At 44.5% G+C, this 26189-nt stretch overlaps 1 protein-coding gene across 1 annotated transcript; it reads left to right on the top strand.

Annotated features, from left to right (window-relative positions):
- The first annotated feature begins 157 nt into the window (after positions 1-157).
- RFWD3 (ring finger and WD repeat domain 3) lies at positions 158-23503 on the top strand. The gene is made up of 13 exons (XM_086468965.1): positions 158-188; positions 2468-2855; positions 4217-4452; positions 6195-6295; positions 6392-6589; positions 8759-8850; positions 10937-11051; positions 16126-16354; positions 17535-17685; positions 19839-20015; positions 20619-20833; positions 21085-21302; positions 21943-23503. Exons 2-13 carry the CDS (start codon positions 2470-2472, stop codon positions 22084-22086), a joined length of 2262 nt encoding a protein of 753 aa, XP_086325091.1. The 5' UTR covers positions 158-188; positions 2468-2469; the 3' UTR covers positions 22087-23503.
- Positions 23504-26189: the final 2686 nt, after the last annotated feature.

Here is a 26189-nt window from a genome sequence, read left to right as displayed (position 1 = left end):
CCTCTCAGCCGCTCGCCCCCTTCACCTTCCGGTTCGTCAGACAGACGGACAGAGCGGCTGGCCAGTGAGAAGGCGCATCTGGTCCCGGCTCGCCCAATAGAAGCGGGTGCAGAAGTCGCGGCCAGCCAGCAGGGCGGTGGGGGTGGGGCGGCGCGGAGCTCGAGCGGGGCGGTTGGGGCCTCTGTCAGGTGAGCGGGGGTGGTGGTGGCATCGGTTCCCCCGGCCCGGCCCGGCCCGGCCTGGTGTCCCCCGGGCACAGCGGGCGCGATTCGGCCTTGGCCGCCAGGGAGGTGTGCGGGGTCCCGCCACGGCCTGGCCTCTCGGGGGTCGGGCGGCGGGAGGCCTGGGCGATGGCGGGCCCGGCCTGAGGGGCTATTAGGCGCCCGCGGCGAGGTCGGGAATGGCGTCCCGAGTGCTTCGGGCTGTCTGAGGAGAAACGTTCCCCTCCCGCGCCGTTTCTGTGACTGGTTCTGAGTTAAAATAAGCGAGCCCTGTAAAAAAGCAGAAATAAACCCGTGCTTGTGGAGCGTGTGCTTAGTTTTGGGTCGTGTTTGGGTGGTTTTGGTCAACTTTATGTTAAAGCAGGTGCAGCCTAATAACTCCTGGAGATGTAGAGCGGGGCTTGGGTTTGCCCAGGAGGAGGCCCTCCGCAAGGGGAAGCTGTGCTTCAGCCTTCTGGTTAGTGCTGCAGAGGCCTCTGCGAAGCTGCCAGTTGCGCTGCCGCTCACGCTGTGTCGGCTGGCAGCACTTTTTTCTCGCGTGGGCCCAAGACGCTTGTTCATGGAGGCCTTCCATCTGCAGGCTCTTCCAGTGGGCAGCTGACTAGCTGGAGGAAGAACCTGCCTTTGGTCCTTTCAGGAAGACTCCAAGATTTAATGGTGAAAATGCCACTCTTTTTTTAAAAAAACTGAGAAATATGCAGGGTTAGTTAACCCATGATGGTGAATGTATGTAGTATTTTTAAGTCTCACAGTTAATCTATGGGGAAAATAAAGGGTCTGTTAATGCTTATAGGTGGCAGTTTTGTCATGAACGTGAGTTTAGTGCTAGAGAAGCAGTACTTGATCATTGAATATTATCATATTGACTGTATGACTGTTCTGGTGTGAGGTGACATTTAACATCTATTTTTGGCTAAATGTAGGCTGAATTGGTAATTAGGATAATAATTTAAGATTTATTCCTAAGTTAAATTTCTTGAAAGATCTATAAAAATATGTGAGCATTAGTACATCCCCCTCTCGTAATTCTTGTGTGCATTTTCTGGTTATTCTTTGTACTAAAAGCAGCCTTTGCTCTGTTTGCACAGCATCTAGCCTAATAAGCTTTGGTGTGTGCTTTGGGCTCTTAAGTAATCCTAAAGGTCTATAGTTCCCAAAGCCTTTCAGGTTTATGGTTGCCGAAGTATTTTTTGATTTTTTGGGACTGTGGATGACCTTCAGCAGCTGGCAGAATTTAATCCACACACCCTCTTTAAAAAAGGCCTTTTCTTTTTTTTTTGCATGCCTATTTATTCAATTAATGAGATAATTTTGAACTTTTTTGTAAGGCTGCCTGTAGAACAGGGTGACTAAAGTGCTCTAATTAGGTGGCTGACAGCTGCATAATAATTAGCAGCCCACAGGCTGTTGTCTTCTGGTTTTCTTCAAAACCTAAGGTAGCACTTCTGTTTAGGAGGTAACTGGAAATCTTTATTCCAAAGACATTTGCAGGGCAACCATCCTTAAATAATACATGAGATTTTACTGCAAACTCAATGCTTGTCTAGTCTCAGGTTGAATATGGATCCACAAATGCTGATGTTGTAGGTAACCTGCAACCTGTAATGTCTGGGCTGTGGGTTCTGCTGTGATACCCTTTCTGGGTTTGCATGGTGTTGGTGAAAATAAAGTACCTGAAAGGCCTGTTAAGTGAACTATGGGGAAGGGTCGCAGTGATCCCATTACCCTAATGGAATTTTATTCCAAGAAACTTGAAAATAAACCCTGAGAGCAATGCAACGGACAAAGGGCTGCGTTGTCGAGCTTGTTTCTGGCCGTATTTGTGGGTGATGGTGCAGTGCTGCTCACCACGGAGAAACTCTAGAGTATTTCCAAACTCTGTTCTAAAAGTTCCACATGAATTTAATGGCAAGTAAATGATGCCAGCAAGAAATCCTTCACTTCCCATATTCATCCAAAGGCTTACTGAAGTTGGTTTTGCAATGTACCTTTGGTGCTAGCTGCTGTTGAGCTAAAGGCTTTGAGTCCGGGGCTCTGGGCGGGTGCTGTCTGCTATGCCAGCTCATGTACATGTTACCAACTTGAGACAGTTTAGCTCTGCTGCAAAAGGACAAATTTTCTCTCAAGTCTGGATTCTAACAGGTTTTGTAGTCGTTGACTGCTGCACCTGATTCTTGCCACCATCAGGCTGTAGAAGTAGGGTGCACACTTGCAAATAAATACTTGTTTTCATCAATTCTTTTCAGAAATGGCTCAAGAAGAGATGGAAGTTGATCTCCAACCAGTGGCCGGTTACTCTGTAGAGAACCTCAGGACGCTTCCCACAGAGCCCTCTGGTCATGCAGCGCTGTTGTCCTCTGCTCGGGTGCTCGGGGAAGGAGGAGGCAGCAGTGTTACAGTTCTTCCTGCTGATGACGCTGTTGTCATACCCAGTGCTGGTACAGCGAGAGAAGCAGCTGCTGAGCCTGACCTGCAGTTGGGTCCTGCTGCGGCTCTGAATGCACTGCAAAGGCTACAGGGCACGTTCGATCCGTATCGGCTGTTGCCTCTGACACAGGTCACGCAGCGTCCGCAAGTGAGGAGAGCTCGCCGGCAACAGAGAATGGGTGGTTCCCAGAGGGCAGTCAGTGCCAGGTAAAGGAGAAATGAAATTGGGTCTGAACTGCGCTCGTTATCAAGTCTGGCTTCAGTTTAAAACTGCCTTGCTTCCTGGCTTATAGAACCCAGCTCATCCCAGGTTGTGGCCAAATTATGGGCAGCTCACCCTACCTTTTAAGCTTGATAATGGCACATCACTTGTCTCTTCTGGCAACATCTGTGCTCCTGTTAAGCGAATCCCCTCGTTTCTTATGCTGGCAGTGGTGGCGTTGACTCCTGAGCCCTTCTACGCTTTCCATCTTGCTTGCAGAGCTTCTGCTGTGCCATTCCCTCTGCTCTGCCGGATTCCTGTTGGTGCTCCCTGCAGCACTGCTGATTCTCAGCAGTTCTGGCCAGCATTTAGCTCAGTGGAGCTTGTGCTCTGTTTTGCATGTCAATTTGGGGATTGCCTGATTGCATTTTCTGGTGACAATTGCTGCAGAAACTTTCACAAACAAGCAAATCAGTATCTTTCTGAAGGTGGTTTTTTTGTTGTTACCTCCAGGCAAAGAAAGTAAAAATTCTATGTTTAATATTATTTGTGATGGGTTTAAAGGGTGATGCTCTCCAGCCAGAAAGAAATACTCATTTCTGGATTGTTTGTGTTTTGTGTCATCTTTGTAGATTTTGTAAATGCCAAGGGTAAAATTATAATTAGTTGGAGCATTGCCTTTAAATTTAGTGGGATCAAGAACTCCTCTACTCCCAGATGGTTGAACATAACTGAACTGTTTGCCTTTGGATTGCCTGGGGAGGCCACAGGAATTCTCCGGGCTAGAAGGCAACCTGACAAACTTCTCTTTTGAATCTGAAGGATAATTGAGATGATTAGCTGAACTAATGGGGGGAGAGGGGAAGATGTTTCTCTCCAGGGATAAAGTTCCGGTAGAAAAGAAGAGGGGAGGTAGAAAGACTAAGCACAAAGTAGTCAATGGAATGAGGTTCTGATACAAGCCTCGTGCATCTAATGTTAACAGTGGCTTTGGGAACCAGGTCTGAGTTAAGATTTTAGGAGTTCCTTAGGCTATTAGTGAACAATACTTGTATTGTCTTTGCTTTTCTTTTCTCTAAACCCACCACCACCCAAAAAGAAGACAATATCATTGATGCAAGGAGAAGGAGATTTTCTTTGAGCTGAGCAAAATGAATGGTTGCTGTGTGATACTGCTTATTGTTCATAAAGTGGGCAATTGCATGGGATTGCCCCTCCACCAGACAAGGTCTGTTCTGATCGCTTTGATACCTTCCTATTGCAGTCAGAGCCTAGGAATTGTGCCGCAAATGAGCATGGAGAAACATGCTGAGCCTTTAGCTTACCTGAAATAACTGGCTTTTATTTCTTGCTTTTCTGGACTTAGGGCAGCATTGGACAGTTACTTTCAACTCCGCAGGACCCAAGAGCCAGCTACAGGACCAGTTCCACATCTGGAGCCCTCACAGATTGTGAGGGACAACCAGGAACACAGCTCAGACAGAATCATAGAAGTGAGTGACTCTGACAGCAGCACTTCTGCTGAGGAGGAGGAAGCAGTGGAGGCTGCAGCGCCGCTGTTACAGTCAGCCCAGGAGACCCCTCCAGCAGCTAGCCCAGGAGGTTTGTGCTGTATTTGAGCTGTGTAGAGACTGATTTCAGAAACTCAGTGGGGAAATCCTTCTGAGCTTCACAACAGACAGTGCTAAGAGATCATTATGCCCACAGCTGACAGGAGCAGGTTGCTACTGCAAGGCTGTCTGGCAAGCAGGTCCTAAGAGCAGCAGCAGCAATGGGTGATTGCTACTGTAATGTTAAATAAAGTCTTTTTGCTATTTGCAGCTTATAAGTAATCCTGGAAATGTTCAGAATAACTTCAAGTTTAGAGATTATATTACTTACTACACTTCTGCTGATGTATGTTATCAAGGAGTATTGCTGAAGACATTAAGTCGTGCCTTGGAGATCAGCAGTGCTTTCAGTTCTCAGAAGGATCCGATTCAGTATTTTTTTTTTTAATGATTTGTGATTTCAGTCTGCTTCAGTTTAGAGTTTTCTTTTCATTCGTGTAACTTCTTGTGACACTTAGCTGAGGAGACAGAAGTGCTGAAGACGCTGGGCTTTTTTTTTATATTTCCTCAGCTTTTTCTGGCTCTCAATCCTTTATCCAGACACATGTTTACAGGCTGCCACGCATGTCAGTGACATTGTTTGTGATAAACATATGCAATTTATGTAAGAGTGACAAATAGTTAACTTGCTAGTCAAGGGTATTTATGCCCAGAGAATATGAGAACAAGGTTTGGTTTTTTTACTTCAGTCTCTAAGGAATATCCTTATGCTTCACTCTCTGCCCTTTGTTTTGTTTTTGATTGGCCAGCCCACCTTGACACCTTTTTTGAAGGTACATCTATGAGGTGTCTCTTGAAAAGATTTATTCTGCTTGCTCTGAGCTGGTCTTAACACGTGACAGGAGCTCAAGCTGTTAAGTGCTGTCTAATACTGTGTGAACATATGCTCTGTGTTGGGTTTTCTGGAACTCCCTTGTCTTTTTTGCTTATGTAAGCCACTGGTTCCTGTTCAGCCCAGAACCACAGAGGCTGAAAACTTTACTGACATTAGCCAGGGTTAGGTGGTACCTTTCTCCTGGACTGAGAATATCTGCCTTGAATACTAAGCGTGACTAATAGTTCTTCAGTTTTGTCAGGAGATAGGGGAGAGACAGTGATTTCTGCTCCTTTTTTTAGTATACTAGTGGTGGTAATCCAAACATAGCATTTCTGTGTGCCCATGCTTCAACAGAAGGGCTAACAGAGGCCCACCACAAAAACATATGGCCCAGCAGAATTGATAGTTCGGATAACTACCAGCTGGAAAACTGCTGAAGTCGGGGTGAATGGACAGATAGCATACGGTAAATGCTTTCTTGGCACATGAAATATGCATGCTTAGATTGCTTGGCAAAACAGCTTCTTCATAGTGGTGTCTGTCTTTCTCCGGGCATAATGATGCAGGGTTCTATCCTTAAATCAGCTGAGCTATAGACCTGTACGCAGATATATTTGTTTTCAGCAGGTCAGAAAATCCTGATAACCACTGCTGTCTTGAAAAGACCCCTCCTTTTTCACTGAATATGCTGAAATCCTTCTATAAAAGAAAGCATGAAGTTTTTCAGCACTACCATTGGTGAACAGAAGGGCTTTCATACAGACTGCCTGGTCTTCAGTATCCAGGACACTGATCTGAAGCTTTGTATGTAACCTGTTGCCCTGCTTACCTTATGCCCCAACACTTTCAGATCAAGTTGTGGAGAACTCCTTTTCCCCAAGTTCTGTATCAATTCACTCAAGCGATGTTTACTTTAGTTTCCAGCCAGGTCCAAGCAGAGCCACCTCAAGCTTTATCTCAAGCTTCTGCAGAACATGGAAGTCATGAAGATGAAGAGGCTGAAGTCCAGCAAAAGCAAGTAAGGTGACCTAAATGCTTCTGGAGACAGATTAAATATGGTCAATGCTGCATTTGTCTAAAAAAAAAAATAATTGTTTTTAATTTTTAATCCTAGAGGACTCCACTAAAGAAACTGGAACCGTCAGTTCCTGTTGCGCCACTGGATGAGGAGGAAGGGGACACCTGTGCCATCTGCTTTGAGCAGTGGACCAATGCTGGGGACCACCGGCTCTCAGCGTTGCGGTGTGGACACCTATTTGGTTACACCTGCATTGAAAGGTGGCTCAAGGGACAAGCAGGGAAGTGCCCCCAGGTAAAATGGACGTTTATGTGCACTGGAAAGGACTTGCTATCGGGTAACTTTTGCTGCAGGCATGATCACCATAACCATTACAGCTGCTTGCTGCATGAAGAATCCAGCTTTGCCTGCTGTCAGAAATAACAAAAATCACCGTTATTTTCATGTAACTAGGCCAGGAACAACCAGCACTGCTTTAAAAGGAGAATTCTGACCTGGATTTTCTCCCTGAAGTAGAGCATTTGTGAGTAGCGGACTCAGAAGTGTGAGAGTTCAAGTGCTAAACCCAAAATTGGCTTCAGTACACTGCACTGTGGTCCTGGAGTGTGAGAATGGCAGGCAGGTTCCTAGAAGCAGTTAACTGAGCATAAAGAATATATTATTGCACAAGAAATCTGTTTGAGAACACTTTTCAGTCAGTTAATCTTCTGTTTTGAACTGCATCTGCTTTTGCAGCTTTTAAGCAGATCAGGTTGTTCAGGTAGCTCGCAAAGACCGAACTGAGTAACAAGTAACATCCTTTAATGTCCACTTGCAAGTGGTAGATCTGCTTTTTAAGGTGCTGTCTTTGGTTTTGTTTCCATGGGTAATATTGATCTCTTTTGATTAGGTCTACACTTCTGTGATGTGCTTCCATTCCTTATTCCTTTTCTTCAGAAAGGAATGTTGTCAAAAAATAGGTCAATGAGTACCTTGTAAATAGGATTCAGTTCTGCTGCTTTCCAAGTCGGTGGCTGGAAGCCCGGGATTTCTTTGGCTTTGTCATTTTGAGAGCTTCCATAATCTTGCTTGACTTTGTGCAGGGTTCCTCATCTCAACAAGAAACTTCCTGTTGATGTGTGCTGTGATTAAACCTAAAGAATCACTGTTGCCATAGCAAAGGCCCAAACCTTATTTTCCTTATCCCTGTCAATTCTGTGTAAGCATTTCTTCACCTACTCCAGGCCCAGACAGAATTTTCAGAGACCTTCCTGGCATCTTTGCTCTTTGGAATTTTGTGACTGCTTTCTTCTTGGACCCTAACAACTTGTAAGGGGTGCTTGCTCCCTCTTTTTCTTCCGGTGATGTAATTACTGAAAATTTCCTCGGAGAACTTGCTCTGGAGAGCACCTTGAAGCTAAGTCATCTTTTCATTTTCAGTCACTGTCCTTTGCGACTGGGTGTTCTCTGACTGAATAGCACAAAGTTGCTGTGCGTAGTGCTCTGTGTACTAAGTGGCTTGAGTGCAAGCTACTGTGAAATTGCAGCATTCCTGATCCTGCCAGTGACAGCTGCTGGCTGCCAGGAAAGCTGTCTTAGCCACTTACTGCTCTGCAAGGCAGCTCTGTATGAAAGGAGGGGAGTTGTCTGGTCTGAAACTGTTGCCCATGATAGATTTGTGCTGCTAAATAATACAGAAGTTTGCGTTTTAAGTGCACATCGTAATTTAATGTTCAGTGGAGGCTACTTGATGCGAGTATTCATGTCCCCTTTTCTGATCAACAAAGTGTATTTGTAAAATAGTGAGCTTGCAGATGCCATAATGTCTTCCAAGTCCCAACTCGGGGAGGTATTATCTCTTCTTTTTAAGGTGAATGTAAGTACTAAACATTCACAGCCACAAAATTATTGAAATACCTGACTCCTTGTGTATCACTGAAATTGGTGGGATGTCACTGTTTCATACTGACACTGGAATGCTTTTATGGATTTGGGCCTATAGGACTTGATTACAGGAAAATAGTGGGTAAATAACAGAGTTGAGAGTATACTCAGGTGTTCCTAAATCCTTGTCTGTTGGCCCAGCAGCCAGTCTTGATGTTTTTAAAATAGAGGCTGGGCTGGTATTTTGGTTTAGATCTTTCTCCCACTTTTTTTTTTTTTGGTCCCTGGAACTTGCTTGACCATGCTGCATCAATGGTGCTTTAGTAGAATAAATTCAGTGGGAAGCAAGGAGGTGTGTTAGTAAAGGTGCAATAGGACACACGACCTAAATCGTTGTTGTAACCCCAACAGAGCTCTGTTGTCTGTGTGAGGAAGTGTCTTGCAAACGTGCTGTGTTAATGTGTGTATTTGTTTGCAAGTAGACAACCCCTCCCTTCAAAGCTATAAGGATTTTTCAAAATGATACCTAGCAACTTGTAGGGATGCATAGTTTGCATAGTTAAATTCATGTCGATGAACTGAACTTGTCTTTTATTTCAGTGCAACAAGAAAGCAAAACGTTCTGACATTGTGATCCTGTATGCTCGCACTCTGAAAGCGTTGGATACCAGTGAACAGGAACGCATGAAAAGGTACGCAGTCTCCATGTAAAGATGTGACCTCACTGATTGCACGCCATTGAAAGCTGCAGATTGACTTCTACTTCTTGCTTTAAGTTCCTGTATTGTGTAAAGCAATTTGTGCGTTCTCTTGGGGGGATTAGCATAAGTGTGGCTGGCTTAACAAACCAAGGCCTTGCTGGGTTGCACATGTCGTACATGGGAGGAGAATTTTCTTTGGGAACAGAATTCTTGAGTTTGCGCTTTGTGGCACTGAAATAGCAAAAGCTGTCTTGGGCTCTATCCTGAAAAGTCGTCATGGGAGAACATGCAGAGCTGTTGCCAAAAAGCCGTATATTATTAATTCATCATTAGATGAGGAAAGCAAGGCATAGTTAGAAATGCAAGGGGGGTGAATAGCTGACCTTTTCTGCTATCTTTTTCTGTGTGCGTTAAACAGTAATCTCTAATGTGAATCACTTTCCATCTTGCTTTGTCAAACTCTTCATGTAGCTTTACAAAAGGTCAGCAAGCATTGCTATGACTCTACTTCCCCCTCCAACTTAAATGTAGAATTTTTTTTAAAAAAAAAATGCAGGTATGAAACTGGGGACTAATTTTTTTTCAGTAAGATGCTGTCACAGATACTATTCTAAAATTAAAAGGCTGCAGATATCTGAGTTCTCATGAATCTTGTAGTGAATAGAATTTAATTTGGGTCATCTTCACCTGTCTCTATACTGGTGTTCCTTCAATGCATTCTTTCAACAGAAACCTCACTATCCTGGTAATTATTAATCAGGAATTATTGAGGAGTAACAATCACAAAGGGAAAAATCTCTTTTGTCCAGATTGCCACTGCCTGATGGTGTTTGAGCTGTACCTTAGAAGGGTCACACTTCTCTTCCTGGATTAACACAGCAAAACAAACAATGAATAAGACTTTTTTGTTTGTTTTTCAAAAGCGCAGAAGGCATTTGGGTGTTTAAATCTTGTTACCTCTCATGGAGAGGTAGCTGTCTAACTACTGCTTGGGTCTCAGAGTCTTGCTGCAGCCCTTCCCCACTTGTCCTCTGCCTCATGTTGCTGTTGAGAGGGAGACAGCAAAGACTGCCTGGCAGTCCAGTGAGGTTGTTGGCAGTGGCTGCTCTGTGGCACGCAGCCACCAGTGGAGGACAAATGTGAACGCTGATGCATGCATTGATATTGTTTGGATATAGCCTTGAATTAGGTGTAAGATCATGGGGTTTGTTCTTAACATTCAAAGAAGCCAGCCTTCAGGTTCTGGGCATCTGTGCGAAGAATGTGTTGGTGATGGTTAAATACAGCACTTCTCCCATTTCTTCTGCAACAACAAAAAAAAAGTGATGATGCTCTAGGGAAATGACAGAATTCTGTGCTTTGTGAACATGCAAGGCTAGGTCTGTATGTTTAGAAGGTACTTAGGCAAGCTAGATTTCCCTGCACATGAACTACTGAAATAACTGGAATATTGCAGCTTTTGAAGTGCAGAATGCAGTGGTCAACATTATAGACTGAATGTACAGATAATTTTAAGGAATACTGGTGTTTCTTCCCCTCTTTAACTATGCCTTCCTGTCTAAAGCTTCTATGAAAGAGAAATGGAAGTATCAAAACTGCTGCTGCTAAATGTACTCTTAGTCTCAAGGTGAGGTAGTAAGTAAGGCTTCTACATGGGCCTGAAATACAAAATGAGTTACTGGTAATAGAAATAAGCTTGAAGATCTCACTGTGTAACTGACATGGTATATTATGTGGACCTGGATGCTATATAGGATTTGCTAAGCTGGTTCTTTAGGAAAAAAACTAGTTTCTCTTGCGCTCTTCTCTATTTAATTAGTACATTTGGAGGGGGTGAGGAAAAAGTCTGTTGCTTCTATGGAAGAATACTTGAGTGAGTCATTCAGTACAATTGCATAACCAAGACGATCTCAAGGTGGATGTACTGGATGAGTGTGGTACCAGATTTTCTGTTACTTTCGAACTGACCTGAACAGGACTTGTGTCGGGATGAAGCCTGAGGATAGAAGTTGACAGCCCAGAGAAGCATCCTAGATAACATCTAGTCCTAAGGGTTGCTTTTCTCTTGTTCCTCCAGCTCTTTAGAAAAGGAGCAAATGTTGCGGAGACAGGCAGAGCTGGAATCTGCACAGAGCCGTCTGCAGTTGCAGGTTTTGACAGATGAATGCAGCAAACTCCGCAAGCAAGTTCAGGTGAGTCTCATGCTGCTAATAGAGAGAGGATTCCCTTTCTGTTCAAACTGTTGTTTGCGTGTTCCCTTGGAGGAGAGAAGACAGGCTTCCAGATTTGATAAGCAGCAGACTCAATTGGTGAATCATCAGGAGTATCCTAAACATCCCAGGTTGGTGTATTCATGTATACTACGTAACACCTTTTTTTTTTTTGGTGCTTCTAAGACTTAATTGAAGTTGCAAGTACAGCTTAGCAGTAGAGTTTTTTGGCTGCTGATATTGCAGGTTCCTCCTCAGGTTGTGTGGTGCCTGGAAAGGCCTGGTAAATAAAGCACCAAACTTATTCTCCTCATCTTTCACTTCACTGCATCAAAATAAGCTTTGAAAATCTCAATAGTAAACCTGTAATGGGACATGTTATCACTAGTTAGTCAAGAGCCTTTGAGAAGTAGTTTGTGAAGAGGTATGGCTATTTGCAAAACCAAAATAAAACAATAAAAATCCCTAATTTTTTTTGTGAAGGTCAGTCAACATTCTACTTAAGTGCCTTCTGGTACCTTGAGACCTGGCCTGTCAATAGGGTAGGCTGTATGCATGGACCGAACAGCTGCTGGGAGGCACCTCTGTCTCCTTAGAGTACAAATTACTGAAAATAAATGACCGGTTGCTAAACAACTGCTTATTTTCTGGCTTATGCAATACTGCGGTATTTTGTAACCCATCACAGCTGCTTTTGCAGGATTCCTGGAAATTTAGGACTCTACTGGTGTTTCCAACTGTGAATTATCTGGCATGTTCCACCAGGGCTTTTCCAAGAGCCTGTTTCATAGCCAGTTTGCTACATTTTTTGTTGTATGAAGTAGATAATATCTAATCTCTCACTGTCTAGTAACTCAATTTTATGCTTTCTCTACTTCTGGATGTTTTTTTTATAGCCTTGGCTATTCACGTCTGTACATTAAGCAACATCCTCTTTGCTGAAGTCTTACTGTGTGATGTAAGAGAAGGCTTTATAAATTGCTTGCCTAAATTCCTGCATGAAGCTGTATGCTGATCAGACCTAATAAGAAAATTAGTTCACTTCAAGCTTTGGCTTAAGAAAAATGTGAATAAGATAAAACTGCAGGTCCATAATGTCCTCCTGCACTTATTTTGGTGTTAAATGATAGAGAGTCCAGTCTAACTGAATTGAAGTTGCATGTTACAAAGATTAAGTACCCTGTGTTCTTTAAGCTCTGTTTAAGTACTTATACTGCATTCATCACTGTCCTGTAGTGGTTAATGTGAATGCTGGAAGCGATTTTAAGGTGCTTGTTTATACTGTGAATAAACTGAAAGTAAACCAATTTGCTGGGGAGCAGAAAATCAGCAGGAAGTCTGGAATAAGTCTCTTATTGTTTGGTTATATTGTAAGCATATACCTTATGAGTTCCTTGTCTTACAAGTGGCCGTCTAGTAAAGCAACTACATGCATAGAATCGATGAGGCTGGAAGGAGGTTTCCAGCCCAACCCTTGTTGGGTAACTTCAGTGTTAGGTTAGGTTGCTCAGGGCACTGTCAGGCCAGGTGTTGAGTGTGTGCAAGCGGATCACACGTCCTCCCTGGGCATGCCACTCTCTTACCATCCTCACTGAGAAATTTTTTTTCCCGTTCCCTAACATCTAATCTGAACTTGCCTTGTTACATCTCGAGTCTGTTGCTCTGGTCCTTTCAGCAAGCAATGTTACTGTTGGCACAAGAAGACTTGTGTAACTGGCAAACAAAGCTGTAAATCAATCTAGAAAACAAAGTGTGGTGGGATTACAAAAAGAACTGTGTGAAGTGTCCGTACGCTCAGAGGGACCTTTGGTATGGCAGAGTTCAGTTGCATAGAACTTTACTGGAACAGTGATGATGTTACTTGGTTGCATACAAACCTTGGTGTTTTAAGTCTTACAGAAAGCAAATGTTGTCAGTTTCCCCCCAAAAGTCATTCCATGAACCTTTTTTGCTCCTAACATGCTCGAGAGCTGTGCCTCATCACTAGTTATGACCTTTTTTAGGTTTGTATGCATTTTTCCCTGCTCTTGTTCATAAACACCCTTGTCCATTGTACTTTGGTATTGAAGTATTTAAGATGATTGAGGCTAGAAAAGGGATAGTTTTAAATCTTTAGCTATATGAAAAGATATGAGGAAAGGAACTTGAAGCTGCAGGGAGGGAGGGTAGGTAGCTAACTAAAACCCTAGCAGAAAGCTCTCAACAGTGTTGTTTCTGTCCGTGGACCTGCAGCATGTGCTACGCTGAGCTATGTGCTGCACACTGCGTGGCAGGTTCAGACTTGCATTTTGGAAGCAGTGCTACTGAAGCCTGACTTCTGCCTAAAGTTTTTCCTCTGTGAGCACAAAGAACTTGGGAATCAGGTGTGAGGTACTGCAGTACGCCTCCTGAGGCTGCCCAAATTTTCAGCAAAAGTTAGCTAATGATAAACAAGCCATCTCTGGCTTCTGGCGTTAATATGGCTTGTCAGCTGGAGTAGGAAATTATTTTTTGCAAGTGGGAAACAGTAGCTCTGTTTGTGTGCGGAGCAGCAAAGGGAGGACTGGCAGGGAAATGACAGGAGATTGCATGCTGCTGTGGAGGAGAAAGCAAGTATAATTGTGAGCCTTGCACAGGTCAGTTTATATTGCCCAATGTGTTGGTAAAGCTTTTTTTAAAATAGGACTTTCAGAGCATCCAGATAAAAATTGGATGGCAAAATAGCAATAAAAATTTGTGAACCTAACACCACCACCATTAGAAAAATTTTAGGCTAATGGTTTTATTGCATAAAAATCTTTCATTTTTTTGATCTTGGTGTTCACCTCTAGTTCATGTCTGGGGAAGATCTAGAAGAAGTAAAAGCTGATATTTTTGTTCAGCTGTTACTGTGAAGTATTGTTATAGTGAAGATGGTTAAAAATGCTCTGTGTCCGTTTGACTGAATTTGATCCTGAACCAAAGGAAGGTGGAAGGGGGAATGCTTGTAGTGCTGCGCCGCACCTTGAGGTTGTACGGTCATGCGTTTCTGCATTAAATGCGAGGCCGGGGCCGTGTAGTGCAAGACAGCAGGCACAGCTTCTGTAAGAAGCTTCTGTGGGAGCACAGCTGGAGAGTGACAGTCATCTGATAATTGTCTTTAAAGCTTCATATCAGCTTTCAAGACTAACCTGAAAAGAAAACTGTTCTGAATTTGTTGTAGCTGGTGATACGCCTTTCCTGTTCATTGTGCTCTCCAACTTCTGATACTCCTCAGGAAGACTTCTGCTGTGTATCCTCTTCTCTCCCCAACCTGTGTGACTGTGTTCATTCATCAGGCTGAAATCGAGGAGGCAGTCCTGGTGTCTGCAGAGACCTGTGTGCCCTCGAGGCCCTTAATTAACACCAGGCATCAGGAAAACTCTGCAAACCACCTTAAAGGAAGGTATAGGCTTATATTACCAAAAGAGTGTTCTGAGCACTCGTTAGTGGAATTTGTTCTGCAGTGAAACTTTATCACCGTGGTAATGTGTCTCCAGTAAGACTTTCTGATTCTGCTGGGTTTGTCCATTGTGTTTAACTGTAAACATTGTACTTATAGTCCTTGTGTGTTTAATTGCCTGGTTTCGTTTTTAATAACTTGTGTAAAAATCCAATGTTGGGCACAGGTGACAAGGAGAGTTTTGTAAACTTCTCAGAGCAACAAATAATTTTCATCTCTTCTGATCCTCTGTGGTGGTGGTATCCTCCTGCCTTTTAGAAATAGTGAGTTTATTAAATTTTTGATTAAAAGTCACTTTCTTCTAAGTTACCTGTGTTTTCACTGACTGTTTACTCTAAGCCTGAAGCAATGGCTTCCATCCTGGCAACCCCCACACCTCTTCTTCCTCCCCAAATTGTTTTGTCTTTGCTTGCTCCAATAAGATCATCTTGAGACTTCAGCTTTACCTTTTTTTTTTTAATTCCCTTGTGGGTTTTGCAGTGTGCTTGATGCAAAACAGATCAGACCGCTGTAAAATATCAGAATTGCTCTCCTCTGGAGCAGTTTCCACAAGTTACAGGTTTTGATGATAACTTAATGTAGAGCTTGATCTTTGATCTTGCCTGTTTGAGACCTGCTGCCTTTGCTGAGACGTGAGTTAAGTGGTAGTAGTTGGTTCAATATCGAAGCTAGCTTGCAGCCTACTAATATATTCATAATATCACTCTTGTGGCCCTTAATTGTTTAAAAATTACATAGCATTTGAAGTATAATCTATGTTGCTCAGACAACAGAAAACAAGTAGCAATTTCCTTAATATATACACTCCCTGTAATATCCCTGGGGTTCTGTACTGTCTGGTTTTGCCCTTGGATTGCAACAAGGTGGTCACAATGCTTTTTGGGGGGCCATTTTTACTTGACTCATGTGTGCCAGTGACGTGACTCACATAGCTGCTTCACGCCTGGTGATGTCTGTAGAAAGAGGAATTTTAGGGATACTGTTGCTCATGGTAGCTGTGCTTTGTCTGTGTCTCTGCTGAGCACCCTTGAGTATTCATCCATGGAGGTGGAGACAGAGGGGGCAGGAGGTATGGAAAACAGGGCTGGAGCTCTTGAGAGTTGTGTTGTTCCTGGAATTTGCTGCCCAGGGTTTACAAGAACAGAGTCATTGTCATTAAATAGACTGACTTATTTCCTGCAATGCCCTTTATGTTGAAACGGGGGCTTTTATTTTTTTTATGGGGTATTCTGGAAATTCTGGAAAATGGTTTTAATTGGCTTTCTTTTGTGGTTTAGCTGCACTTCTAAACAGCATTGATCTGGTAATAATTGTTATTGGCTTTTATGTGTCGCCCAAGAGTTCTCCATTTCACAGGGTCTAATACATACAATAACAGACTGAGTACGTTCTGCCAGAATTTGCAGAGCATTTGAATGCTTTTGTTGCTCCTTGTCATAGTCAGTGGACTTGGAAATCCAGCAACAGCGTGGAAATGGGACCATATTTTCCCTGTTTATCTGAGAACAAGTACAGTTGGAGCATCTGGAACAGATAGCACAAAGGTTCATTGCCAGTTATGCATTAAAGCTCTTTGGGGTTTTTTTTATTTTGCAGGAGCTGAAGGCTCTGGTGGCCCAGCACAATGTCAGTGCTTCTCAGCAACCTAGCAGCTCCCGCACCTGCCTCCCTGGCAGCCTCCCATCCAGCCAAAGCCAGCGCAAGTACCACCTGGAAAAGGTTTTTGTGGTGTCTCAGACTGGGAACTGCAGAGTAATGGCGTACTGCGACTCGATGAGTTGTCTCGTGGTATCACAGCCTTCTCCACAGTCTACTTTTATTCCTGGTAATTAAGCAAGTCAAGATTTGGGGGGTCATAGGTGGAAGTTAAATGTGTTTTCTGCTTGCTTCTCTGCTTGACCTTTGCATGTGCCTCATAAACTGGGAATGCTTGTAAGGCTTCCCGTAGTTCATCTGGCCCCTGCATTGGTAGCTTCCACCTAGCGAGGCAGCTTGTTTCCCCCGTCACTTCTCTGGCAGAATCCTAGCAGAGGGCTTCTGGCTCTTCTGCTGAAGTGTCACATCCACAGGAAGGTAAAAGGTGTATCTGGTACTCTTTGCAAAGGTGGGTCTGTGAAAGAACAAGGGGCCAGCGCGCTAGGGCCTGCAGAGAAGCTTCCAGTGCTTGAATGAGAAATGTTGTTCCCTGAATTGTAGGTGGATTGATCCATATACAACTGATTAGTCAATACTCTTTAAAAAAAAAAAAAAAAAGACAAGAAACTTTTAATATGAATGATAGGGGCACTGTTTCCCAGTGAGGAAATAGGAAGCCAAGAAGTCATGGGGAAGCTCTGGTTTTCGTCTCGCTGTTATGGCCAGGGGCAAGTAACCTGACATCTGGACCAGTGCCAACTTGCTTTTCAATGAAATAGATGTAGCATTAGGAGTCTGAGAGTTCATTTGCAAAGCACTTCAATGCTTTCTGAATGATGAAACTTACTTTATTTGGTTAATGATGTTGAGATTAATACGCCTTATCGAGGCATTATGGAATTGTTTTCTGCATTTAGCTGATCTTGTTTTTCTGCTGTTTGGAGCTGGGGAAGGAATCTCTGAATGGAGGCTTTGTGGTGATTCTTGTAGCACACAGGTTAAGTTCACCTGTAACCATTCTTTGCAGTGACACTTGTTCTCTTAAATAGCCATGTAATCCTACTGCGTGTGTCTTTTATCTAGGCGAGGATGCCTTTTGAAGAAACTGGCTGAAGAGCAGCAGGCTCTTGTAACAGGAATAGTAACACTGATACTGAGTTTGCTCTTGCTGGCTGGGATCCTTAAGGATTTAGCCCTGTTGCCATTTGAACTGAAGCACCACTTGTGGCAGTTCTTATCCAGAACAGCAAATAACTTTTACGTGTTCATCCCACCACAGGCTTCAGTACAGACATTGTAGTTCTGACATAGAATTGCTAAATCTACATGTGTGCTGCTTTGTGATAACTTGCTTTCTCCTTCTGTGACAGGTTGTGGTGTTAAGATGATGAGCGTGGCCAACCTGAAGAGCAGTCAGTACATCCCCATCCACAGTAAACAGATTCGGGGACTGGCTTTTGGCAGTCGAGCAGACGGTTTGCTGCTCTCTGCCGCTCTGGACAACACTCTCAAACTTACCAGGTGAGCCCTGCTGGGAGGAGCAGCCTGTCCCAGCGGAGTTTTGCTATGTGCAAGAGACTGGGCTGGATTTTGTTCTGTCTCGCCTGAAATGTCTTGCAGCACTTGCTATTCCGCTTTCCCAAAGATGCTGCTAAGATGAGATCAAGTCTGCATGTTGTTCCTGCATGTGGGAACTAACAGAGGGAAAGACTTGCTTGTGCTTTTGGATCTTTTAGGTGGAGATGTTATGGGGCTACCTGTCTATGATACTTTTCCCATGGAGAACTCAGTGGAAAACAAGTAATTCACCACGGATTGGCCAAGTTGTGTTGAGAGCTAATGTATAGATGTGAAATTTACTGTCCACTTGGTCTTCTGTTACTGCAGGGAAATGCAAAGCATGGGAACTTGTATGGCATAAACAGAAAACAGGGGTGTCTAGGTTGGGAGCTTTCTTCCCTGCCCTAATGTTGACTTCTCTGATTTTAAACTTCTTGCGGAGCATGGAATTCATCTGGGATATGAGATGTGTAGACAGCATTGTTGAGCACGTGGTAGAGGAACACAGGTTCTCTAGAGCTAGTGGAGACTTAAAGCAGCAGCTTGGAGACTAATTATGCAGAGGCTGAAAGAAAAATGTGTCCAGTCCTGTTAGAATTTACAGCCTATGAGTGTGTTTTCTTGCTACTCTGCTGCTCTTCAGACTTAAGCTGCTTCAAAACTTTCATGGCTGATTCTTAGTGAGCTGTATTAACATCTCTGTGCACATCTGTCAGTCAGTGTAGGGTTAGGCAGGATGTCTGCTGTATGACTGATTAGCCCCAATTCTTTCCCACAAGTGAAGCAATGAAGAGAATTTAATCCTGCAACAAAAACGTAAAGAATGTTGCTTTCCTGTTACTGTGTTGAATGTTTGCTAGGCTAGTCAAAAGTAAACAGAACTCTTTGTCTGCTGCTAAAGTCAGCCAATCAGGTTGATATTCTTTTCATGGTTTAATGTGGAGAGCCACTTCTCATCACAGTTCTGCTCAGGCGTTTGACTCCTGTATCTGCCTCTCTCTGCCTGTATGGCTGTATTGGAACTTGTGGTCCCCTTGCCTTTGTGCTTGATCCCAGAATGTCTTGGAGTTGAATGCATGCTTCAGCAGCATCTTCATGCTTCTTCCAGTCTCCCTCTGAAAAGAGAGAATCCCCCTTTGGTTATCTCTGCTACTGATTTCATAGTCCTACCAAAAGGAATTATGCAAGGTGTCCTTAAGTCTCCTGTTCTGGCTTGCAAGTGTTTAAAATAGCACTATGTTGTTTTGAACCAGTCACTGTGCTGATATCAAACTCCCTGTTTTCCCCAGCCAGGTTTGCCTTTGTGGTTGTTCCCCTTGTACTTACTTGGGGGCAATTACTTGCTTCTCTGAGCATAATCACCTTCCCCAGGGAGAAACCCACGTGTAGTAAAGGATATCCAGAGTTCCTTTGATACGTGCTTGATAGTCTTCCGTCTCTCAATGTGCTGAGCGTGTGTTGACAATGCTGCCCTTTGCAAATACATTCTAACCTGACACCAACTTCATCTATTCTGGGTCGCACCCCTCGGTGTACTCCCCTCTTCTCCCTTCCACAAATTGAGTTGCTAAAGAATTAACACTATAAATATGCTTTTAACTGCCTCTACCCCACTCGCTGTCTCACTCTTGCTTAAATTGGATTCTTTTGGGGTGTAGGCACTGTTCCTCTTGTGTAAAAAGAGGGAAGTAATTAATGAGATATGTAATCTGAAGCGATGAGCCCTGTGATCTCAGGAATATGCAATATTATGGAATTACCCTAGAGTCTTTTCTCCTAATTGTTTCCAGAAAAGTAAATTAGCTTTCTCTTTCCAGTAAGGCAGCTGAGACCCTGCTCTGAGATTTCCTTTTCTAGTGTCCAGAGATCAATCTGGAAAACGAAGCATTGGACTGGAAGAATTATAAATCACTTGACAATATCCAAGTGATTATTCTGTCTGCATTTTCCAGATTCATGTCTGGAGTAGAGGAAGAGTTAATTCAGAATTCAGTCTAAAGAGAGATGCTTCTGTCTGAAGGCTTTAAAAAGACACACTTGCTTACCTTAATTATGCTATTTTCTCATCAGTAGATGCTTGTGCAACGGGCCAACACTTTGCTTTTCTTCTGCAGCTTGGCAACAAATACTGTGGTGCAAACATACAATGCTGGCCGTCCTGTCTGGAGCTGCTGCTGGTGTCTTGATGATACAAACTACATCTACGCTGGATTAGTCAATGGCTCTATCATGATATATGACTTGAGAGACACAAACTCTCATGTCCAGGAACTAGTCCCTCAGAAGTCCAGGTATGGCATAAGGATTTTTTATTCCTCTCAGTTTCACTAATACACATAAACATAGTGGCTTCCATAAATCGCACAGCACTTGTAATAGTTTAAATTGGTTTATGTGAATCTCTTGTTCTAAAATTAAAATTTAGCACAGATGTGAGAAGTCTCTCGTAAGGTTGCATGGTACACGTAGAACTTGGTACGATTGCCTGGCCCCTGCATCTTAAGGCACACAGCGGTCAGAAATGGACCCGCTGGTGCAGCTGAAGCAGGAGAACTGAATTTGTTTTGGAGCTGGGTTTAGTATTTAATTTGGAAAGGACAAATTAGAGGTGTGAGATGCCGGTACTTCCATCTCTTCTACTCAGGGAATCAAATTTACACACATCTGATGCGTGCTGTCTGATGCGTCTTTAAAACATAAGGCTCAGTAGTTAAGTTGAATTTCACTTATTCTTGACAAACCCAGTGGGGTTCCTTGCTTGAAGGGCCCTTTTGCAGCTTGCTTAGGCCTTTTCTTTGCAGTGTGGCTGAGAAACAGGAGCTCTGGAGTGGTGAGGCAGAACACCAGCAATGGCTGCAGCTGGCAGCACTGACTCTTGCCAATCACACTTCCAGGTGCCCCATGGTATCGCTGTCCTACCTGCCCCGGATGGCCTCTGCGTCACTGCCTTATGGTGGAATATTGGCTGGGACCTTGGAAGGAGCATGCTTTTGGGAACAGAAGGCTGGCAACTCCTACCGGCCTCATCACCTGCCACTGGAACCCGGAGGATGCATCGATATTCAGGCAGAGATCCGCACACGGCACTGCCTCGCAACATACAGGCCTAGTACGTAACGGTGTGCATCCGCTCTGCGCTTTTTGTGGCCGCACTGCCCTGCTGTTTGTTGAGTTTGGTGCTGAGGGCACAGCAGAAATGTAGTACCTGCCCTGCCAGCGCAGTGAGCAATCACACAGAGATAAGAACTGGGTGGGGGCAAAAGGAGGCAGCTCCAGGGTGGTGTTGCTTGTATTCTGACAGTTCAAACTTGTCTGCAACTACATTTCCCAAAGGTTACCTTTTTTATTTCTGCCATGCAGGTAAAAATAACCCATGTGTGCGTTGTGTGATGATGGAACTGACTTGCAGCCCACTGACAGAGGCCTCTGAAGATGTGGTGTGTTCTTCTAACGCAGTTCAGACTTTCAGTGCTGGGCCCACCTGCAAGTTGCTGACCAAGAATGCCATTTTTCAGAGCCCGGAGGAGGACGGCAGCGTCTTTGTGTGTGCTGGGGATGAAGCATCTAATTCTGCCCTGGTATCTCTCATACCTTTCAGCATGGTGGAGGGTTTTATTGCAATTCTGGAGAGAAGCCTTGTCAGTCACAGCATCAGTGTGTTTTGGTGGGAATTGTCTTGTCATGCACGTTACCTTGTGCAGGTCGATCTGTTGTACTTGCTAAAGCAGTTGTAACTTTCTGATAGGCTGGGCTACTCGGTGTTAGCCAAGCCCTGTGGTCCACATCCACGGAAAGGAACGTAGGCAGTGAGCCCCTGTTGTCCACCGGAGGAATGCAATTGGGCACTCTGGCACAACTGGGCATTGTTAAGTGGTGTCACAGACTTGGTGATATAGCTAACATGGTAATTGCTGTGAGGGACGGACGCAGGATCTTTAGGAATGATAGGGAAGAGTAGGAGAAGGGTTGCCGTTTATATGAAAAAGGAGCTTGGATGCAGAGGATGGACAACAGGCTGCATGAGAGCTCATGAGTCAGAGGAGAGGGCAGTCAGGGTGGCATTGTGCTTGAAGTCTGTTAAAGACCATCCGAGCAGCATGTGAAAGTAGAGAAAGGGTCCTGTAAGTGACTCGAGAAAAATCTTTTCTCTAGAGAGAGGAAGCTCTGTTTTGGGTGGGAGGGGGAATCCTGCAGTCTTTGACCTTGTCTGTCCCACAGCTCTGGGATGCTGGCAGTGGCTCCTTGCTGCAGAAGCTGCAGGCTGACCTGCCTGTGCTGGATATCTGCCCCTTGGAAGTGAACCAAACCCACCTCCTGGCCACTCTGACTGAGAAGATGGTGAAGATCTACAAGTGGCAGTGAGAGTGGTCCCCACACCTGCCACAGAGAGGCTTTCCAAATATGCTGCTGATCACCCCTTCACAACCACTACGTCCCAGGCTCTGCTGTCCTGTACATGCTGCTTACAGGAGACAGGAACTGCTGCAGAACTCTTCTGGCAGGAACTGGGATGTGCTGGTACCTGGAGCAATTCCCTCCTTCCTTTTTAGGTCTGCCCTTACTTCTTCTTTGGTCAGCTTTCTTCAGTCAAACTCCACAAGCTGCCTGAGCACAGCAATAATTCTTGGACTGTCTCCAGCGTGTGTTTCTGCACTTCTTTCCAGTGTGACTACAGCACAGGGACTTGCAAATCTCTTTTACAAATCAGCCAAATAAGAGGAACTTGAGACTCCCATGGCAATTTCTGGTGGAGTCCTGCTGTGATTACTGGGTGATGAAAAGGTGGCAATGTTGGTATTTCACTTGCTTGGCTGATACTCTGTGTAAAAGCAAGTTCACTGCTTTAGGGAACACACTCCCATGTTCTCTTGAAGGTCTAGGGTCAGTCGGCAGTTATTCCCTGGTGGACAGACTCTGTTTGTGGCCATGGAGAGAACAGGCTTGGCAAACTTACAGAGAACCTTTTTCTTTTGTGTGGGTTTTTTTTTTTTCCCATGAGCATATAATTTGCACTCTAATTCCTTATTCTTTGCCCCCATTTCCTTCCCCTTCTCTCTTCCCTGTTTCACCCGCATGCAAACTTGGACAGTTTGGTTGTGGAAAATGAAACTGGAGAAGTACAGGTAAAGAGGAGGAGATGATTCTTGTACTGTTGACTGCTGCAGTCCATGGTGTCCTTCCTTAAAGGCAGGAACAGACAGTACCTTGGAAAAGAATGCTGGCTGCTTTTTTTTTGGGAGGGGGTGGGTCTTCCCCTTTGAGGAACCGGTGAAAACTCAGGGATTTCATCAGCGTGCTTTCACTGACCTTTGCCTTCTTTAAATCGAAGTTGCCAGCTAACCAGCTGGTCACAGACAGCTTCCAGTTGTATTTGTGTGCAAATGTGCTGCAGGCTCGCTGGTTTAGGTAAATCTGAGTCGATGGGGTGGGATCACAGGTCAGGGGATGGCTGCTCGCCAGGTACAGTGGGCTGTTAGCACCCTTACCATAAATGTGCTGAGGGGGGTGAGAACGTTTACCTCCAGGCCAGATCATGAAAGAAGACTTGGGTTTCATTTTATGTTTAATGACAGCAAACTTGCAAGGATGTTGAAAGCTGCAAGACAAGTTTCCCTGTGCTGGAAATGTATCCCTTGGCACACCTCTGCCTCTGCCTGTGGTAAGCAGCATCCATCCTGTTCGGATCGAGTGTGCAACCACTTAAACTGCCAGAACAGTTTTATTTTCTGAAGTCTGGGGCTTGCACACCTGTGCAAGCCTGTTTGTCTTTCCCCTTAAAAATGAGATTGTGAAGATCTCTGCTTAACTTTATATTTTTCTGTATAGATTTGTTCCTATATTTTTATATACTGTAAAAATAAAAGGTTTCTAGTTATCAAATATAACTGGTGCTGCTGTACTTTAAAAATACATCTCAGTGATATACACTGCGTATCTTGTGAACATGCCTTGCATATGGAGATGCTTGTTTAAGGTTTGTCATGCTTTGCAGTATTTCCAAGTCACCCTTGCCTTCAGACAAGCAGTGGAGGCTTGTAGTGAATGAAGAGTCCTTGCTGAGCCATGCTGCTCTGACAGGTGAGCTGAAAGGAAAGGGTTGAGCAAAGTCAGGCCATGCACCTGGGCCGTCCTTTTAACTGGAAATAAACTCACTGATGTGAGACTTTTTGGCATTTTAGCGATCAGAAACAAAGGGTTAGTAAAAAGAATAACTGAGAAGGTCTCTGGTGATGCCAGCTAAAATGAGAAGGAGCAGGCAGTGCTCTGCCAGCGTAGTGCAATGAGCTGCTTTTGTCAACCAGTTTGAGGCATCTGCTCAGCCAGCTCCAACCCCTTCTTCCCACAAGACATTTGGAAAATTTTAAACATGCACAAGAAAAGGAATGCAAAGGCCTCTCAGCTTTTGATTTTTGAGGTAGCACATGTTTTCTACTTTATACCACCCTACAGGAATAAGAGGTACAAACTTAAATGCTATTAAAATAATTAATGGAAGATGCCCCTATCATGGGTTTTTTTTTAAATCCAGAATTTCAGAAAATTTCCAAATATTTGAGATGTGAAGAACTGTGTAACACTGTCCTAGTCATAGATTTGCAGCAGGCTCTGGGAAAGAGCACCTAAATTGTGTGCAGAAAGCCATCAGCATCAAGGGCTGATAAAAGGTCAAAGGTGTTAATTAAATATTTGCTCATCTCTGGAGTCAAAGGGGCAGATTCTGGGATGGAAGGAAAGAAAAAAAAATTGTTTCTCTGCACGATGCAGGGCAGCCGTCGTTAGAGGCTGAGCTGTCTCACTGGTGTTATAGGCAATAAGCCACTGTGGCTATTTCTGCCTCTGTCTCCAGGAAGATTTTGTTATCATGAAGCAGGGCAGCCCCTTGGCAATTCCTGTAGTAAATCTGATGAGGTGATAGGTAAAGCTGAGCAGTGCTGTGGCTCCTGCAGACGGGGCCTTGCTCTTACCTGTGCATAGGCATTTTGTAGGTGTCTTTATTTATTTTTTTTTTCTCCAGGCTGTTGGAGGGCAGCATCTTTCCTAATGTGAATTCTTGCAAAACCAGGCCTGAGGGACAGCACTGGCCAGAGCTGGCTGTGGTGGCACCTTAGCAGGAAACGCGGGCTGCGCTGCCGCTGAGCACAATCCAGCTGGTTCCTTGTGGAGGTGCGGTGTCAGGGGCAGCTGGTGTGGAAGGGGACGCTGGAGTCAGAGGGAGCCATGCTTTCTGGAGAAGGGCTGTCCTCCACCTGTGCCTCTAAGAAGAGTGAGACAGTGTCAGGCTGTGGTGAGCTGCAGAGTGAGTAGAAGCCTGGGCAGGGGAGGGTCAGGAGGCAGCCAGCTCCCTGCCTGTGCCTGCCCTCTGCACCACGGGAGCTTCACTGCCGCAGCATTGACCCTTGCGTTTGAGCTGTGAGTGTGTAGTGACTTGGGGGTGAGATCGCAACAAATTCAATCAAAAATGTTGCATGTGACAAAAGGTAGTACTAAAAAAAGGGTGAGCAAAGAATTGAGTGTGGCCTGGTGTGTGCACACAAGGCAGGACCTGCCAGGGCTTTGCTTGGCTCTGGCTGTGCCTGCTGCTTCCTGGAGGGTGGAAAAGCAGCTACTTTATGTGTCCCCAACCAAATTGGATTAAAACCAGGCAATGCAGCAAGTGAAACAAGCAGCTTAATCTGAACCTTGTTACACTGAGGTAGCCAGAGCATCCCAGTGGCATTTCATTTAGTTCTCCTTGGTTTGCAAGCGGATGTGGCAAGATTTTCTGCTAATGTAGATGAGCAGATTTTCTACCAAGGCAGTACATTTCTCAACAGACCTGGCTTTCTGACTATTTGTGAAGGAGAGAATATGAGGAAAAGGAGTTGAGGGAGAAGGAAGAGGAAAGGGAGGGAACAAAGAAATGAGCAAGCAAAACCTACTTTTCTGTTGGGTTTGATTTGCATCGAATAACAGAACAAGTAAAGGTGAAAGAACAGATTTCACTGCTGAGAGGGGACATGGTCTTCCCTTCTGGAATGGCACTTCCGACTTTCTATTAGCGAAGCTGCAGATAAGGCTTTTCCCAGCTAAAATGTGCATTAGTGCTCAGACACCCTTTCAGCCTAGCTGCGTCCCTAATCCTTGCCAAGGTGCCTGTGCAATCGTGCAGAGGGTGTTGGTTGCAACACCTTGGCAACGGGCCTGCCCCTCCGCAGAGCTGCTGTCATCCCCTACGAGCACTCTCAGCTCGCAAAGTCAAGCATGTTTGTGTAAACAGCCTCCCTGATGTCAGATAATAGTAGTTATCATTCTTTACTTGCTTTTGAGATAAAGATATTTAGAGACACAGCTGAGAAGACAGAAACTCCTCGTGCTCACATCACTTCTAAAGAAGATGCTGCGGGTGCCCTGGCCTTATGGAGCACGGGGTGGGTGCCCATAGGAAACTCCTGCTCCCATACAGGGGAGTTCATTGATAAGAGTCT

The sequence above is a fragment of the Leptosomus discolor genome, chromosome 8 (assembly GCF_034619465.1).
Source record: "Leptosomus discolor isolate bLepDis1 chromosome 8, bLepDis1.hap2, whole genome shotgun sequence".
Lineage (NCBI taxonomy): Eukaryota > Metazoa > Chordata > Aves > Leptosomiformes > Leptosomidae > Leptosomus > Leptosomus discolor.
Note: the sequence above shows the minus strand (reverse complement) of the source record. Positions and strands in the feature narration are given on the sequence as shown.